Below are 18,409 nucleotides of genomic sequence, written 5' to 3'. Positions count from 1 at the left end.
CTAAACTGGGGCAGTTTCTCAATCCTATTTATTCTACTTCCCCATTACAAATATAGCTACAGGCAAAATACCGCCGCATATAGTTCTGAGAGCAAAAGAGGTCAAACCATACCAACAAAACTATGGTCAAACCATTCCTTTTGGGCTCCTTTGAGTAGTAAAGAAACCTTACCATTCCCTCTACTCCAATACAGCCTCCAGTTCCTTAGAAGAAGATTCAGAGATCCATGGAGATCTCTGTTGATCAGTTTTGTCAAGCCCCTAGATTTCACCTGAATCTGATGGACCTCTGGGCCAGATATGATCTACATCTACGTTATAAGCCCAACCTTACCATTCCCTCTACTCCAATACAGCCTCCAGTTCCTTAGAAGAAGATTCGGAGATCCATGGAGATCTCTGTTGATCAGTTTTGTCAAGCCTGTAGATTTCACCTGAATCTGATGGACCTCTGGGCCAGACATGATCTACATCTACGTTATGAGCCCAAACTTACCATTCCCTCTACTCCAATACAGCCTCCAGTTCCTTAGAAGAAGATTCGGAGATCCATGGAGATCTCTGTTGATCAGTTTTGTCAAGCCTGTGGATTTCACCTGAATCTGATGGACCTCTGGGCCAGACATGATCTACATCTACAAACCGGATTCCAAAAAAGTTGGGACACTAAACAAATTGTGAATAAAAACTGAACGCAATGATGTGGAGGTGCCAACTTCTAATATTTTATTCAGAATAGAACATAAATCACGGAACAAAAGTTTAAACTGAGAAAATGTACCATTTTAAGGGAAAAATATGTTGATTCAGAATTTCATGGTGTCAACAAATCCCAAAAAAGTTGGGACAAGGCCATTTTCACCACTGTGTGGCATCTCCCCTTCTTCTTACAACACTCAACAGACGTCTGGGGACCGAGGAGACCAGTTTCTCAAGTTTAGGAATAGGAATGCTCTCCCATTCTTGTCTAATACAGGCTTCTAACTGTTCCATCGTCTTGGGCCTTCTTTGTCGCACCTTCCTCTTTATGATGCGCCAAATGTTCTCTATAGGTGAAAGATCTGGACTGCAGACTGGCCATTTCAGTACCCGGATCCTTCTCCTACGCAGCCATGATGTTGTGATTGATGCAGAATGTGGTCTGGCATTATCTTGTTGAAATGCAGGGTCTTCCCTGAAAGAGATGACGTCTGGATGGGAGCATATGTTGTTCTAGAACCTGAATCTATTTTTATATGCTGCCTTTCCAGACATGCAAGCTGCCCATGCCACACGCACTCATGCAACCCCATACCATCAGAGATGCAGGCTTCTGAACTGAGCGTTGATAACAACTTGGGTTGTCCTGGTCCTCTTTGGTCCGGATGACATGGCGTCCCAGATTTCCAAAAAGAACTTTGAATCGTGACTCGTCTGACCACAGAACAGTCTTCCATTTTGCCACACTCCATTTTAAATGATCCCTGGCCCAGTGAAAACGCCTGAGCTTGTGGATCTTGCTTAGAAATGGCTTCTTCTTTGCACTGTAGAGTTTCAGCTGGCAACGGTGGATGGCACGGTGGATTGTGTTCACTGACAATGGTTTCTGGAAGTATTCCTGAGCCCATTCTGTGATTTCCATTACAGTAGCATTCCTGTTTGTGGTGCAATGTCGGGGCCCGGAGATCACGGGCATCCAGTATGGTTTTACGGCCTTGACCCTTACGCACAGAGATTGTTCCAGATTCTCTGAATCTTCGGATGATGTTATGCACAGTTGATGATGATAGATGCAAAATCTTTGCAATTTTTCGCTGGGTAACACCTTTCTGATATTGCTCCACTATCTTTCTGCGCAACATTGTGGGAATTGGTGATCCTCTACCCATCTTGGCTTCTGAGAGACACTGCAACCCTGAGAAGCTCTTTTTATACCCAATCATGTTGCCAATTGACCTAATTAGTGTTATTTGGTCTTCCAGCTCTTCGTTATGCTCAAATTTACTTTTTCCAGCCTCTTATTGCTACTTGTCCCAACTTTTTTGGGATTTGTTGACACCATGAAATTCTGAATCAACATATTTTTCCCTTAAAATGGTACATTTTCTCAGTTTAAACTTTTGTTCCATGATTTATGTTCTATTCTGAATAAAATATTAGAAGTTGGCACCTCCACATCATTGCGTTCAGTTTTTATTCACAATTTGTTTAGTGTCCCAACTTTTTTGGAATCCGGTTTGTACATTATGAGCCCAACCTTGCCATTCCCTCTACTCCAATACAGCCTCTAGTTCCTTAGAAGAAGATTCGGAGATCCATGGAGATCTAATTGATCATTTTTGTCAAGCCCCTAGATTTCACCTGAATCTGATGGACCTCTGGGCCAGACATGATCTACATCTACATTATGAGCCCAACCTTACAATTCCCTCTACTCCAATACAGCCTCCAGTTCCTTAGAAGAAGATTCAGAAGTCCATGGAGATCTCTGTTGACGAGTTTTTTGTCAAGCCTGTAGATTTCACCTGAATCTGATGGACCTCTGGGCCAGACATGATCTACATCTACATTATGAGCCCAACCTTACCATTCCCTCTACTCCAATACAGCCTCCAGTTCCTTAGAAGAAGATTCGGAGATCCATGGAGATCTCTGTTGATCAGTTTTGTCAAGCCCCTAGATTTCACCTGAATCTGATGGACATCTGGGCCAGACATGATCTACATCTACGTTATGAGCCCAAACAAGAGGACAGAATCTGTGGGAAGAGGGATCTTGACAATATCAAGTCCAGACAAATGTATGGTTTTTGGGGGCCAGAGATCTAGTATTGAGAAACACCCAACCAACTGTACAACTAATGAAGAACTCTGTACCATTGTGGGAAGATGTACTGAGACCCCTCAAAGCAAAGAAGATTACATAGCAGTGGTTGTCAGGCTTTTCCAGTTCAAGGTCCAATCATTGGTCAGGGCTCCCTTGGATGACAACAAGGTTCCCCATATTGGAAAATATCCGTTATTCAGCCATGAATATCAAGGACAGCCCATACATTCCTGTGAGAGCAGCTGCTATCAGCTTGATTGTTTATAAATATATATATACAGTATGTTGAACTTAATTCGTATTAATCTGTCATTATGTTATATAACCAATTATGACCAGTCTCTGTCACTGTGAAGTCTAAATAAATGCAGTTTTTTCTCTATCTTGATCCTTATTTTTGCTGTGCCAACACAGATTAGATAAGAAATGTTCTTTCTTGGTTTTATATCTTGTGGGAATCAAAAAGAACAACGTGCCAAAGAGCCACGACACAACTGCACTTCTTAAGACATAACATAGTGGCTGAGTGATAGGGAGATATTGGGGACATGCCCATTCCCACACCCCCACAGGGGCCCCACCCTCCTCTTCACCCACTGCCAGCCCCGCCCCACATGGGTATCGCATACTTTTCCTCAATCTTGGGTGGGGTGAACAATTCTTCCACGTGGGGATCGGGTCTGGGTAGGCAGGGATCTCTGGGATTTTTCCTGGTGTCCCACAGGCTTAGTCCAATCCTGGCTACAACCAGAGTCAGACTGGGCTGGCAGGGCACCGAGATAAAACCCGATGGGCCTCGCTGGCCCAGAACCCTGCTGGGCGCTCCGGGACCCGCAGATACCCCTCTACTGATGCTTGGGGGAGATGGTTGGGTGGGTGGCGGGGGCCAGGGGGACCATGGTGCTAGAAAACCTGGAACCAATCAGACCATCAAAACATTCACAGAGCTAGACAACCTGGAGCCAATCAGACCATCAAAACATTCACAGAGCTAGACAACCTTGAGCCAATCAGACCATCAAAACATTCACAGAGCTAGACAACCCGGAGCCAATCAGATCATTAGGAGATCCACAGAAATAGACTACCTGTAGGCAATCAGACTATCAAAACATTCACAGAGCTAGACAACCCGGAGCCAATCAGACCATCAAAACATTCACAGAGCTAGGCAACCTGGAGCCAATCAGACCATCAAAACATTCACAGAGCTAGACAACCTGGAGCCAATCAGACCATCAAAACATTCACAGAGCTAGACAACCTGGAGCCAATCAGACCATCAAAACATTCACAGAGCTAGAGAACCTGGAGCCAATCAGACCATCAAAACATTCACAGAGCTAGACAACCTGGAGCCAATCAGACCATCAAAACATTCACAGAGCTAGACAACCTGGAGCCAATCAGACCATCAAAACATTCACAGAGCTAGACAACCTGGAGCCAATCAGACCATCAAAACATTCACAGAGCTAGAGAACCTGGAGCCAATCAGACCATCAAAACATTCACAGAGCTAGACAACCCGGAGCCAATCAGACCATCAAAACATTCACAGAGCTAGACAACCTGGAGCCAATCAGACCATCAAAACATTCACAGAGCTAGGCAACCTGGAGCCAATCAGACCATCAAAACATTCACAGAGCTAGACAACCCGGAGCCAATCAGACCATCAAAACATTCACAGAGCTAGACAACCCGGAGCCAATCAGACCATCAAAACATTCACAGAGCTAGACAACCTGGAGCCAATCAGACCATCAAAACATTCACAGAGCTAGGCAACCTGGAGCCAATCAGACCATCAAAACATTCACAGAGCTAGACAACCCGGAGCCAATCAGACCATCAAAACATTCACAGAGCTAGACAACCTGGAGCCAATCAGACCATCAAAACATTCACAGAGCTAGACAACCTGGAGCCAATCAGACCATCAAAACATTCACAGAGCTAGACAACCTGGAGCCAATCAGACCATCAAAACATTCACAGAGCTAGACAACCTGGAGCCAATCAGACCATCAAAACATTCACAGAGCTAGACAACCTAGAGCCAATCAGACCATCCAAACATTCACAGAGCTAGACAACCTGGAGCCAATCAGACCATCAAAACATTCACAGAGCTAGACAACCTGGAGCCAATCAGATCATCAAAACACTAACAGAGCTAGACAACCCGGAGCCAATCAGACCATCAAAACATTCACAGAGGTAGACAACCTGGAGAAAATCAGACCATCAAAACATTCACAGAGCTAGACAACCTGGAGCCAATCAGACCATCAAAGCATTCACAGAGCTAGACAACCTGGAGCCAATCAGACCATCAAAGCATTCACAGAGCTAGACAACCCGGAGCCAATCAGATCATTAGGAGATCCACAGAAATAAACTACCTGTAGGCAATCAGACCATCAAAACATTCACAGAGCTAGACAACCTTGAGCCAATCAGACCATCAAAACATTCACAGAGCTAGACAACCTGGAGCCAATCAGACCATCAAAACATTCACAGAGCTAGACAACCTGGAGCCAATCAGACCATCAAAACATTCACAGAGCTAGACAACCTGGAGCCAATCAGACCATCAAAACATTCACAGAGCTAGACAACCCGGAGGCAATCAGATCATTAGGAGATCCACAGAAATAGACAACCTGGAGCCAATCAGACCATCAAAACATTCACAGAGCTAGACAACCTGGAGCCAATCAGACCATCAAAGCATTCACAGAGCTAGACAACCTGGAGAAAATCAGACCATCAAAGCATTCACAGAGCTAGACAACCCGGAGCCAATCAGATCATTAGGAGATCCACAGAAATAGACTACCTGTAGGCAATCAGACCATCAAAACATTCACAGAGCTAGACAACCCGGAGCCAAACAGACCATCAAAGCATTCACAGAGCTAGACAACCTTGAGCCAATCAGACCATCAAAACATTCACAGAGCTAGACAACCTGGAGCCAATCAGACCATCAAAGCATTCACAGAGCTAGACAACCCGGAGGCAATCAGATCATTAGGAGATCCACAGAAATAGACAACCTGGAGCCAATCAGACCATCAAAACATTCACAGAGCTAGACAACCTTGAGCCAATCAGACCATGAAAACATTCACAGAGCTAGACAACCTGGAGCCAATCAGACCATGAAAACATTCACAGAGCTAGACAACCTGGAGCCAATCAGACCATCAAAACATTCACAGAGCTAGACAACCTGGAGCCAATCAGACCATCAAAACACTAACAGAGCTAGACAACCGGAGCCAATCAGACCATCAAAACATTCACAGAGCTAGACAACCTGGAGCCAATCAGACCATCAAAACATTCACAGAGTTAGACAACCTGGAGCCAATCAGACCATCAAAACACTAACAGAGCTAGACAACCGGAGCCAATCAGACCATCAAAACATTCACAGAGCTAGACAACCCGGAGCCAATCAGACCATCAAAGCATTCACAGAGCTAGACAACCTTGAGCCAATCAGACCATCAAAACATTCACAGAGCTAGACAACCTGGAGCCAATCAGACCATCAAAGCATTCACAGAGCTAGACAACCCGGAGGCAATCAGACATTAGGAGATCCACAGAAATAGACAACCTGGAGCCAATCAGACCATCAAAACATTCACAGAGCTAGACAACCTTGAGCCAATCAGACCATCAAAACATTCACAGAGCTAGACAACCTGGAGCCAATCAGACCATCAAAACATTCACAGAGCTAGACAACCTGGAGCCAATCAGACCATCAAAACATTCACAGAGCTAGACAACCTGGAGCCAATCAGACCATCAAAACATTCACAGAGTTAGACAACCTAGAGCCAATCAGACCATCAAAACATTCACAGAGCTAGACAACTTGGAGCCAATCAGACCATCAAAACATTCACAGAGCTAGACAACCCGGAGCCAATCAGACCATCAAAACATTCACAGAGCTAGACAACCTGGAGCCAATCAGATCATTAGGAGATCCACAGAAATAGACTACCTGTAGCCAATTAAAGAATTGGAATGTTCAAATGAGAACATTGATGTTTAATGGCAGCTAAACATCACTGTGTGAATGTCACGTTATGACCTTTCCCATATAAGCAGTTTGTTTAGTTGTTTGTTTAGTAATTTCCCCTATTCACCTCCCTTGTCACACGCGAGAGCGGATCGTTCTTACAAGGGGGGTATGTGTGGGAGAGCCGCGGAGATAGAGTGTGGTTTGGTAAGGAAGTGCCTCTCGGTGCTACAGGCCTGGGGTGCAGCGAGGCGCAAACCACAGGGTGATAGAATTTGCAGAGACCATAAATAAAGAAGCCTGCAAAGAGGAACCTAACAGGGCAAATGAAGAATTTATTCAGACATTTTTGAAAGGAGGAGAAGTTGTGGTGGAAGAGGATAACGAAAATAAGAAGAGGACTTCTTTGCTAATTTGTGCCCCATAGATTAATTATGAAATGCGACTACATACGAGCCATTAGCACTTCTCTTGACAGGGAATCCCATAACCTGCCTGCCCTTCCTAAGCTGATGATCAAATCTACTTGCCACCAGGCTTGGAGAATGGCCTATTGTCACTGCACCATCCTATGGAAGAAGCAACGATACAACTGGGCACGATAACTTTGAAACCAATAAAAATGTGCAATGAATTTATGTTGTGAAGTTGTTTTGGAGTTGAATTGAAAGGATTTGGGAATTTAATTAATGGTTATGGTCCAGGAACATGACTGAAGAATGAAGGGAGAGCTCCAGGGTCGGGCTGGGGTGTCTAGGGTCCACCGGGTCTGCTGCCTGGGGGTTACCCATACCAAAAGCAAATGTCAAACCAGTGCCCACAGTTGGCAGAGGGAGCAAACTGGGTTGGCAAGGGTCGCGGGGTCCATGAGGTCCCACTGGGTTTTTTCCTGGTGCCCTGCCGGCCCAGTCCGACCCTGGAGAGTAATGTGGTGTGGAATTATCAAGGGATAACCCCAACTAGCCTCTCTATGGCCAAATATATGCAACAATCAGTAGGATAACCCTTCCACGATGCTTAAAACACAAGGTCACCACTGTCGTTGGATCAAAAGGGTAATAGATGGTGGTGAAACCATTCCCCCCAAGTATCCGCTCTCATTGTGCCACCAGATGCACTGTATTAGTGAGCAATTCTCCATTCCGGTAACAGTTACCTCACAATATTGGTGATTCTGCCCCAATTAGAACTGCAAAATCTATTGTACCTTCTGCAGCTCTAACATGTTCCACCTCAGATGGTCTTGTATCTCTTTTTGCAAGATATTGAGGTCATCTGTATTTTAGAAGTGTCTTTAATAAAACAAGGACAGATGTGAGTTTTTGAGAAGAAAGTCATGGGACTATAGAAGTGCTTGAGTATATAGGGTTCCCAAACTGTGGGAGGGACCTTGTAGTTGAGAAATTGCAGTTAATGGTTAATGCGATCAGCCCAGAAGATGGTCAGGATGAAATATCAAGGTCAATGTCCATTTAATGTCTTGGATATCCCTAGGAACCATAGGGAGATGTTATAGGGGTACCTCAAGCCAAAAATTCAGAAGACCAAAAATCCCCCTTAGACGACAGCTTGTGTTGGAGGGGTAATAGCAATGTAGAGATGTTTGGTGTGGTTTGGTTTAAAGGGGACACACTGGTAATTCAGCCTGAGGGAAAATACATTTATAGCAGATGGAGGTTATCACATTGGGGTCAAGGGACAGACAGCTTAGAGGAGAAGGTGTGAGCTCATGAAAGGCAGCATAAAGCTTGGCGCAGTCTGTAGAAATAGAATTTAAGTACAAAAACTGCTGATTCATTTGCTAATGGCATGAAGTTTAGATTGAGAAACTGAAGGTAACACAACGCACCCCTTGGTCAAACCTCTAGCTCTATAGATCTCATAGACTTCTACTCCCAGCTGCTCTGCAATTGTGAACCTAAGGCTCTTACATACAGGCATTTATTTGGGCATTTGAGAGACAGGATGGAGTGCACCTAAATACGTGAGATAATGGAATCCCTGATATCCCGCCTCATTGTACCCACCAGCATTGTACCCACCCTCCAATCATTGCTGTGCTACAAGATGGAAGGGCTCATTTATTACCTGCAGATATAACACCTCATTATCAATGAGTTAAGTTGCCTTGGTATATATGAAAACCTCTGCTTTGAGCATGATAAAGCGGGCAAAGTAGGAATGGGTCTCTTAGGGCCCACCTGAACACCTGGGGCCACTCTCACAGCAATTAGATATCTATAGAGCCAAATGGTATAGGTTATTATAAAGGCCCAAGGTGGAAATAAGGATGGGTTGATAGGAATTCTCCTAAGCTGGACCTGGGTCCACCAGGAGGTCTTCTGTAGCCCAGTCCAACACTAATAGAACCAATCTGGCATGGATTGAGGAGTAGCCTTTCTGTCTTATCCTGATCATACACTATATTTAAAAGGAACAACAGTTAACAGTTTAACGCCAATCTCAGATTAATAGATAATTATATGTAGAGAAGCCTTATAGCTTGAAGATGGAGGCATCCAATGAGAATGCTCAAGCCCCATCACAGGTTGGCAGTTCCCATACAAATAGCTTCCTCCATACAAATAGCACCATCATCATCTGCTTAAGCTTGCGTGCCCTTATGACGAGCCAGTAGATTGACATTGGAGTTCTTTTCAGTTTCTCCCCCAGACCCCCCCGCAAGCCTGATTTTCTCTTCAACAATCTTCTTCTGCATAGTCTCTGTGGCAAAGTAATAGGCGATAGGGTCCAGCACGGTATTGCTGCAGGCCATTAGCAGAGCAATTTTGTAGGCCTCCTGTAGGATACAGTTTCTTTCCCAAATCTGGTAGGAGAGGAGGACGGCGTGGTAGGGTAGGAAGCAAAAGAGGAAAATGGCCAAATTAGCAGATAACATATGGATGAGTTTGCGTCTGTTCACTGTCCCATCTTGAGCTGACTGACTTTTACTGACTGCCCTTAGCAAAGAGCAAGAGCTGACAACCATAATCCCCAGAGGAACCAAGAAACCAATGAGCAAGGAAGCTATGGTGGGAGCCCTCATGGTCACAACTGGGGGGTGGCTGGAAAAACATTCATTGGTAGAGTCGGTAGAGTTTGATGTGTGTCTAAAGAATAACGTAGCACAAGCTCCAAGATTCAACATCCAAACCCCGGCGCAGAACCAGGGTGCAAATCTACGAAAGCTTCGAGATCGGAGAGGGAAACAGAGGGCTAAACAGCGGTCCAAGCTGATGCAAGCCAATAAGAAAATGCTGCCGTACATATTGAGAAGGAGAAAGGTGCCGGCAACAATGCACAGAGTTCGAATATTCTCAAAGTCCGTCCCAAGAGGAGCGGCATGCTGATAAATCATCAGAGGAAGCATGCACACCAGCAGGAAGTCAGCAAAGGCCAGGTTCTTCATGTAAACCTTGGTCGGGGAGCGGAGACTCGGCAGGCGAACAATGAAGAACCATAGGGCGGTGATATTCAGAAACAGGCCCAGGGTCAGGATAATGGAGTAACCGGAGAGGTAGACGGTCGGACTAAGGCTCTGGCAGCTACTGTTGTTGGACATTGACGGCTACAATGATGTCTTCTCTGCTCCACCTTCTAATTATATATCCCTAGGGGGAAAAAAAAGGTTTGAGTAGAGATAAACGGAGACCTAAAGATGGTTTACTTTGATGGTCAACTAAGAGAAGTAACATATATATCATACAGTGTACACACCTAAAGATGGTTTACCTTGATGGCCAACTAAGAGAAGTAACATAGAAGTAGATATACAGTGTACACAGGGCACATAAGCACACACACATATATATAAAAATGGCTCCTTGGATTCTACCAGTGAATGTTTTATCAGCCACCATGACGGTTCCCACCACAGCTTCCTTGTTCATGGGTTTCTTGGTTCCTCTGGGAATGGGAGCCATATTTAACTCAACATAACTCCCATAACTCAACTACGTGCCTATCCATGATGGTTCCCACCACAGCTTCCATGTTCATGTTTTTCTGGGTTCCTCTGGGAATGGAAGCCATATTTAACTCAACATAACTCCCATAACTCAACTACGTGCCTATCCATGATGGTTCCCATCACAGCTTCCATGTTCATGGGTTTCTTGGTTCCTCTGGGAATGGGAGCCCTATTTAACTTAACATAACTCCCATAACTCAACTACGTGCCTATCCACGTAGGGTGAGAATGACCTGGACCCCTCCAGATGTGTCCAAACTCCGGACATGCTCAACATCTTGGCCAATGGAGCCCCCAGTTTTTACAGAAGAGGTCAATTTAAAATCTTGAGACCATACTCACATACAGAGGGGGAATTAATTAATTAGTGGAAGATTAATGATATTTTTGAGATATAAAAGGTTTATGCAATAGTGCACTGCATATTGTTCACTACGCTAGAATTACCCTTGGAACTAGGGATGCACCGAATGCACCCACAACCCACACCTAACAATCTATACACTCACATACATAAACTATATATACAACCACTAGTACTAACTGTAGATATTAGTATCACAATAGCCTTGGATATTCGGTTCGGGATTTGCCAGAATCCGTCAAGGTGGGTTCAGGGGTTCGGCCGAACCCAAAAAACTGGGTTCGGTGCATCCCTAGTAGGAACACAGCACGGCTTGGCACCCAAACCCTACATTTATACTACTGAGCTTCTACTACTTTAGATGACTCGAAGCACGAGAAAACTATTTATGAAAATGATTTAAGTATATGTTCTACTTTGGTAGTTCTTTTTAATTAGTACCTGCGCGCTGTAAAGTTCATGCAATGAAGAATGCAGGCTTACACGGGCAGAACTGACTTTGATAAAAAAAAGTTTTGCTTTGTAATGGTTACGCTGAGCTGAGGAGAGAAGGTTACTAGAAAAAAATAGGAGAAGACAGCTAGAGCAGTGTTTCTATGGGAACCAGCAATGTCATCTTTTCATTGGCTGCTAAACTGGAGGGCGTGTTGAGTAATCTGAGCTGAGAAGAACTGAGCATGCCCAGTAGCCAACAGCCAAAGTAAATTCCTGAGGGAGGGGGCCTTAATGTGCAAACACATAGTTTACCTTTAATATACACAGTGCTGTGGTGGGAATCGAGGTTGCACCGTGGTTTCACTTCCAGTCCGGCTGTTCTGTTGCACACGAGGAGGCAGAATCCAGAAATTGGGTCCTACACATATTCCCAGACATTAGCTGGAAAGAGAAAGCAGGAGTGAGTGTCCTGGGTACAACAGGTCCTGGGTTCAATTCTGACCAGGGCACTATCTGTATAATTAGGCTTGAATGTTCTTTCTATGTCTGAGTGGGTTTCCTTCCTTAAGCTCAGTGGTGTTCATTGGCTCCTGATGAACCAATAATAGCATTGGGGAATTGTACTATAAAGTACAGGTATGGGATCCGTTATCCAGAATGCTTGGGACCAGGGGTAATACTGTAATTCGGATCTCCTACCTTAAGACTGCTAAAAAAAATGATTTAACCATGAAATAAACCCAATAGGGCTTTTCTGCCCCAATAAGGGGTAATTATATCTTAGTTGGGATCAAGTACAGGTACTGTTTTATTATTACAGAGAAAAGGGAATCATTTAACCATGAAATAAACCCAATAGGGCTGTTCTGCCCCAATAAGGGGTAATTATATCTTAGTTGGGATCAAGTACAGGTACTGTTTTATTATTACAGAGAAAAAGGAATCATTTAACCATTAAATAAACCCAATAGGGCTGTTCTGCCCCAATAAGGGGTAATTATATCTTAGTTGGGATCAAGTACAGGTACTGTTTTATTATTACAGAGAAAAAGGAATCATTTAACCATTAAATAAACCCAATAGGACTGTTCTGCCCCCAATAAGGGGTAATTATATCTTAGTTGGGATCAAGTACAGGTACTGTTTTATTATTACAGAGAAAAAGGAATCATTTAACCATGAAATAAACCCAATAGGGCTGTTCTGCCCCAATAAGGGGTAATTATATCTTAGTTGGGATCAAGTACAGGTACTGTTTTATTATTACAGAGAAAAGGGAATCATTTAACCATTAAATAAACCCAATAGGGCTGTTCTGCCCCAATAAGGGGTAATTATATCTTAGTTGGGATCAAGTACAGGTACTGTTTTATTATTACAGAGAAAAGGGAATCATTTAACCATTAAATAAACCCAATAGGGCTGTTCTGCCCCCAACACTATTTATATACAGTATACCCTTACACACAATGGGTAATTTAATACACTAAGGGGGACATAAACTAACGATTGATTTTTATTATTTAATTTCACGATTCGTCATTTTTTTTTCCCACCAAAATAACATTTTGTCGTGGAAAAAACCCCACATATTTTCAAAACCAAAAACCGCAACAAATGCATGTAAAAATACTGTGTCTAAAACCTGTTGAAGTCAATGGCCGACATCCCTTTTACAACTGGAAGATCTTTCTTTGCTTCATGGTTTTAGATGCTGTGCGACAATACGACAAAGTTGCGGTTTTCGTATTGTCGCAAGTGTTTTTTTTTTTCATTCTGGCTTTTTCAATTTGGATGTTTTGATAAATGACTGACGTTCGTGGAAAATCACTAAAATCCCAGAGTTGATAAATGGGAAGATAAATCAAAAGGTGAGATTAGAGTTCACCACGGACAAACTCGCCCACTTTCTACTCATTCCTGTGGGATTTTACAAAGCGTACTTTTCTACGGGTAACAATTAGTGTTCACTGTTTGATAAAAACGCTTCTAAAAATCCCACAGGAGTGAATAGAAAGTGGGCGAGTTTGTCCGTGGGGAACTCTAATCGCGCCTTTTGATTAATCTGCCCCCATAAATTGCGTATAGAGAGCAGTGAGTGTATCTGTAGATCCCCGTATACCTTACATAGCCAGCTGAATACAGACTCAGTCACTATACAATACCCAGACATACATGTACAATACTGGGCCGATTTCACTACAGATTCACCACAGAAAAATTTGCCCACTTGCTAAATATGCTTCTATAAATCCCCATAGGAATGAATAGAAACACACACTGCCAGCTCTCTATACACACTCACTGCCAGCTCTCTATACACACACACTGCCAGCTCTCTATACACACTCACTGCCAGCTCTCTATACACACACACTGCCAGCTCTCTATACACACTCACTGCCAGCTCTCTATACACACTCACTGCCAGCTCTCTATACACATACACTGCCAGCTCTCTATACACATACACTGCCAGCTCTCTATACACACACACACACTGCCAGCTCTCTATACACACACACACACTGCCAGCTCTCTATACACACTTACTGCCAGCTCTCTATACACACACTGCCAGCTCTCTATACACACACACTGCCAGCTCTCTATACACACACACTGCCAGCTCTCTATACACACACACACACACACTGCCAGCTCTCTATACACACTTACTGCCAGCTCTCTATACACACACTGCCAGCTCTCTATACACACTTACTGCCAGCTCTCTATACACACACTGCCAGCTCTCTATACATACTTACTGCCAGCTCTCTATACACACACTGCCAGCTCTCTATACACACACACTGCCAGCTCTCTATACACACACTGCCAGCTCTCTATACACACACACTGCCAGCTTTCTATACACACTTACTGCCAGCTCTCTATACACACACTGCCAGCTCTCTATACATACACACTGCCAGCTCTCTATACAAACTGCCAGCTCTCTATACACATAAATAAACAGTAGATTTTAAATGCCAGGGCTGAGTGGTGCATCTTACCTTATAACCAGACAGCTACTACTCCAGAGGAGGTTGCACAATGCTAAACACCATCTCATTTCCTGTGGGGAGGGGGGAACAAATGGAGTATACACACACACGCACACACGAAAATGGGGTATTCAAAAAACTGTGTATTTTTCTGCACTGCGGATGAAGACCACCCACCCCAACTGGTTGCCGTATTTTACACACCCCAAACACATGAATTTATGCTATTATTTTATACTTCCCCGATACCTGGCATAACCAGGGTCGGAATGGGTTGGTGGGACACCGGGAAAAAACCTGGTGGGCCCCAGCCGTCGTAGGCCCTGCCGATCCATATCTGATCCCTGCCAGGAAGCATTGGTGCTCCACCCCGGACTCCCCTCCCTTGATTGCACCAAGGTAAGTATGAGGTGAGTAAGAGGAGGCAAGTGGTTGGCAAGTTAGAAGAAGCCAAACTTGTTCCAGAGCTTTGAGACACCCGGGGGTCATATTGCCGCATTGGCTCGAAAACAAATCAGGTTTCGGTCCCTGGGGAATAAATATTATAGATACGCTGAGCACAAAAGGGAGACTCTTGGGGGGGCTAGTATCTAATGCAACATTTCTATACGCTCAAATGGAGCAAAGCACCCATACTCATATCCCTCAGTTGTGGCCACCTCTGACCCCCAGCCACTCTAACCACTAGTCTGACCTCCACCGACAACAAATCAGATAAACCTGCACTTCCACAACTATGTGAAACCTTCCTTTCTGCCCACCTCAATGAAGGCCCAGTTATTTCCCCACTTAGGGTGAAAATGGTTGGCTCCTCAACAAGGTTTTATAGACCCATTAGAGACACTTGGTTAAGACTTTGAGAAGTGTTTTGCCTCTTGCACCGTCCTACCGTTACAATAATAATTAGATAAATACTTATTGACTTTGATAACTGGCAATAGTGATGGGGTACTGGCCATAGTTAGGGGCTGATTTACTAAAATTAATTTTTTTCTGGCCTCATATAAACTCGATATGTTATAGATTCAAATTAAACTCGATCATTGATGTATTTATAAAATGTCTCGCTAATGCGTGAATCGTTTGTACAAGAATTTTGAGCTTACATTAGAAAAACCCCAATTTTTTTGAGCAGAAAGTATTCGTTTCCATGAATCTTCTTTATTTTTCCCAAACAGTAAGTGCTCCGGCGGCCATTTTAGGAGCATTGGCTCTCATTCTTGTTAAACAATAATGTGTTTAAGTTTCACTGGGTGAAACAGAAAACAATCAGGGGATTAACTGCTCCTTGAAACTGGGTGAAACAGGGACCAGTGAGGGAATTAATTTCTCCTTGAAACTGGGTGAAACAGAAAACAATGAGGGGATTCATTTCTCCCTGAAACTGGGTGAAACAGAAACCAATGAGGGGATTCATTTCTCCCTGAAACTGGGTGAAACAGAAACCAATAAGGGGATTAACTTCCCCTTGAAACTGGGTGAAACAGAAACCAATAAGGGGATTAACTTCCCCTTGAAACTGGGTGAAACAGAGACCAATGAGGGAATTAGTTTCTCCTTGAAACTGGGTGAAACAGAAAACTATGAGGGGATTAACTTCTCCTTGAAACTGGGTGAAACAGAAACCAATGAGGGGGTTAACTTCTCCTTGAAACTGGGTGAAACAGAAAACAATGAGGGGATTAACTTCTCCTTGAAACTGGGTGAAACAGAAAACAATGAGGGGATTAACTTCTCCTTGAAACTGGGTGAAACAGAAAACTATGAGGGGATTCATTTCTCCTTGAAACTGGGTGATACAGAAAACAATGAGGGGGTTAACTTCTCCTTGAAACTGGGTGATACAGAAAACAATGAGGGGGTTAACTTCTCCTTGAAACTGGGTGATACAGAAAACAATGAGGGGGTTAACTTCTCCTTGAAACTGGGTGAAACAGAAAACAATGAGGGGATTAACTTCTCCTTGAAACTGGGTGAAACGGAAAACAATGATGGGATTAACGTCTCCTTGAAACTGGGTGAAACAGAAAACAATGAGGAAATTAACTTCTCCTTGAAACTGGGTGAAACGGAAAACAATGATGGGATTAACGTCTCCTTGAAACTGGGTGAAACAGAAAACAATGGGGAGATTAACTTCTCCTTGAAACTGGGTGAAACATGCTGCAGTTTGTGCACTGAATGCAAGCACCAGATTGGGTGACCGTAGTCTCCCCAAATACATGGGCTAAAGGGAGAATTCAAGATGGCGGAGCACAGAGGTTCATAAATACAGGCGTACCAAGGTATATCTAGGTGCCCGGGGCCCGATAAATAAATGCGCAAATAAATATTTCTCTGCTTGTCTTGCTCTTTAGCATAATGGGGAGTCAGCAAATATTTTGTGAACCAAAAAAAATATATATTAACAACCACTGGCCCAGTTAGACTGCTGACCCACTTTTAGCAAGTATAGTAGCTAAATGCACTACATTCACTTACAGGAATGCTAAACCCTCGAAATATTTACCCCCATCTGCTGAGCACATTACTAATATTCAGCTACATCAGAACGTGCCAGTTTGGTGCAACTGCAATGGATTTAATGGTGCTTCCTCCATCAGCACTCGTATTATGTGATAATTATATGATATACCTGCTATCCCATAGCCCCCCCACTGCTACTATAGGCACCATCTCTCCCTACTATACCTGCTATCCCACAGCCCCAGTCCCTTCCCAGAGGCTATTATCCCCCCACTGCTACTATAGGCACCATCTCTCCCTACTATACCTGCTATCCCACAGCCCCAGTCCCTTCCCAGAGGCTATTATCCCACTGCTACTATAGGCACCATCTCTCCCTACTATACCTGCTATCCCACAGCCCCAGTCCCTTCCCAGAGGCTATTATCCCCCCACTGCTACTATAGGCACCATCTCTCCCTACTATACCTGCTATCCCACAGCCCCAGTCCCTTCCCAGGGGCTATTATCCCCCCACTGCTACTATAGGCACCATCTCTCCCTACTATACCTGCTATCCCACAGCCCCAGTCCCTTCCCAGAGGCTATTATCCCCCCACTGCTACTATAGGCACCATCTCTCCCTACTATACCTGCTATCCCACAGCCCCAGTCCCTTCCCAGAGGCTATTATCCCCCCACTGCTACTATAGGCACCATCTCTCCCTACTATACCTGCTATCCCACAGCCCCAGTCCCTTCCCAGAGGCTATTATCCCACTGCTACTATAGGCACCATCTCTCTCTACTATACCTGCTATCCCCCAGCCCCAGTCCCTTCCCAGAGGCTATTATCCCCCCACTGCTACTATAGGCACCATCTCTCCCTACTATACCTGCTATCCCACAGCCCCAGTCCCTTCCCAGAGGCTATTATCCCCCCACTGCTACTATAGGCACCATCTTTCCCTACTATACCTGCTATCCCACAGCCCCAGTCCCTTCCCAGAGGCTATTATCCCCCCACTGCTACTATAGGCACCATCTCTCCCTACTATACCTGCTATCCCACAGCCCCAGTCCCTTCCCAGAGGCTATTATCCCACTGCTACTATAGGCACCATCTCTCCCTACTATACCTGCTATCCCACAGCCCCAGTCCCTTCCCAGAGGCTATTATCCCCCCACTGCTACTATAGGCACCATATCTCCCTACTATACCTGCTATCCCACAGCCCCAGTCCCTTCCCAGAGGCTATTATCCCACTGCTACTATAGGCACCATCTCTCCCTACTATACCTGCTATCCCACAGCCCCAGTCCCTTCC

The 18,409-nt window shown here is 44.3% G+C and overlaps 1 protein-coding gene across 1 annotated transcript; it reads right to left on the bottom strand.

Annotated features, from left to right (window-relative positions):
* Nucleotides 1–7,171: 7,171 nt before the first annotated feature.
* On the bottom strand, nt 7,172–14,749 carry LOC100490626 (lysophosphatidic acid receptor 4). The gene is made up of 3 exons (XM_018089467.2): nt 14,646–14,749; nt 11,938–12,066; nt 7,172–10,467 (listed from the first exon to the last, which is right to left on the bottom strand). The coding sequence occupies exon 3, from the start codon at nt 10,416–10,418 to the stop codon at nt 9,462–9,464; it is 957 nt and encodes a 318-aa protein (XP_017944956.1). The 5' UTR covers nt 10,419–10,467; nt 11,938–12,066; nt 14,646–14,749; the 3' UTR covers nt 7,172–9,461.
* Nucleotides 14,750–18,409: the final 3,660 nt, after the last annotated feature.

The sequence above is a fragment of the Xenopus tropicalis genome, chromosome 3 (genome assembly GCF_000004195.4).
Source record: "Xenopus tropicalis strain Nigerian chromosome 3, UCB_Xtro_10.0, whole genome shotgun sequence".
In the NCBI taxonomy this organism is placed as follows: domain Eukaryota; kingdom Metazoa; phylum Chordata; class Amphibia; order Anura; family Pipidae; genus Xenopus; species Xenopus tropicalis.
This window is presented reverse-complemented; position numbering and strand designations above follow the sequence as displayed.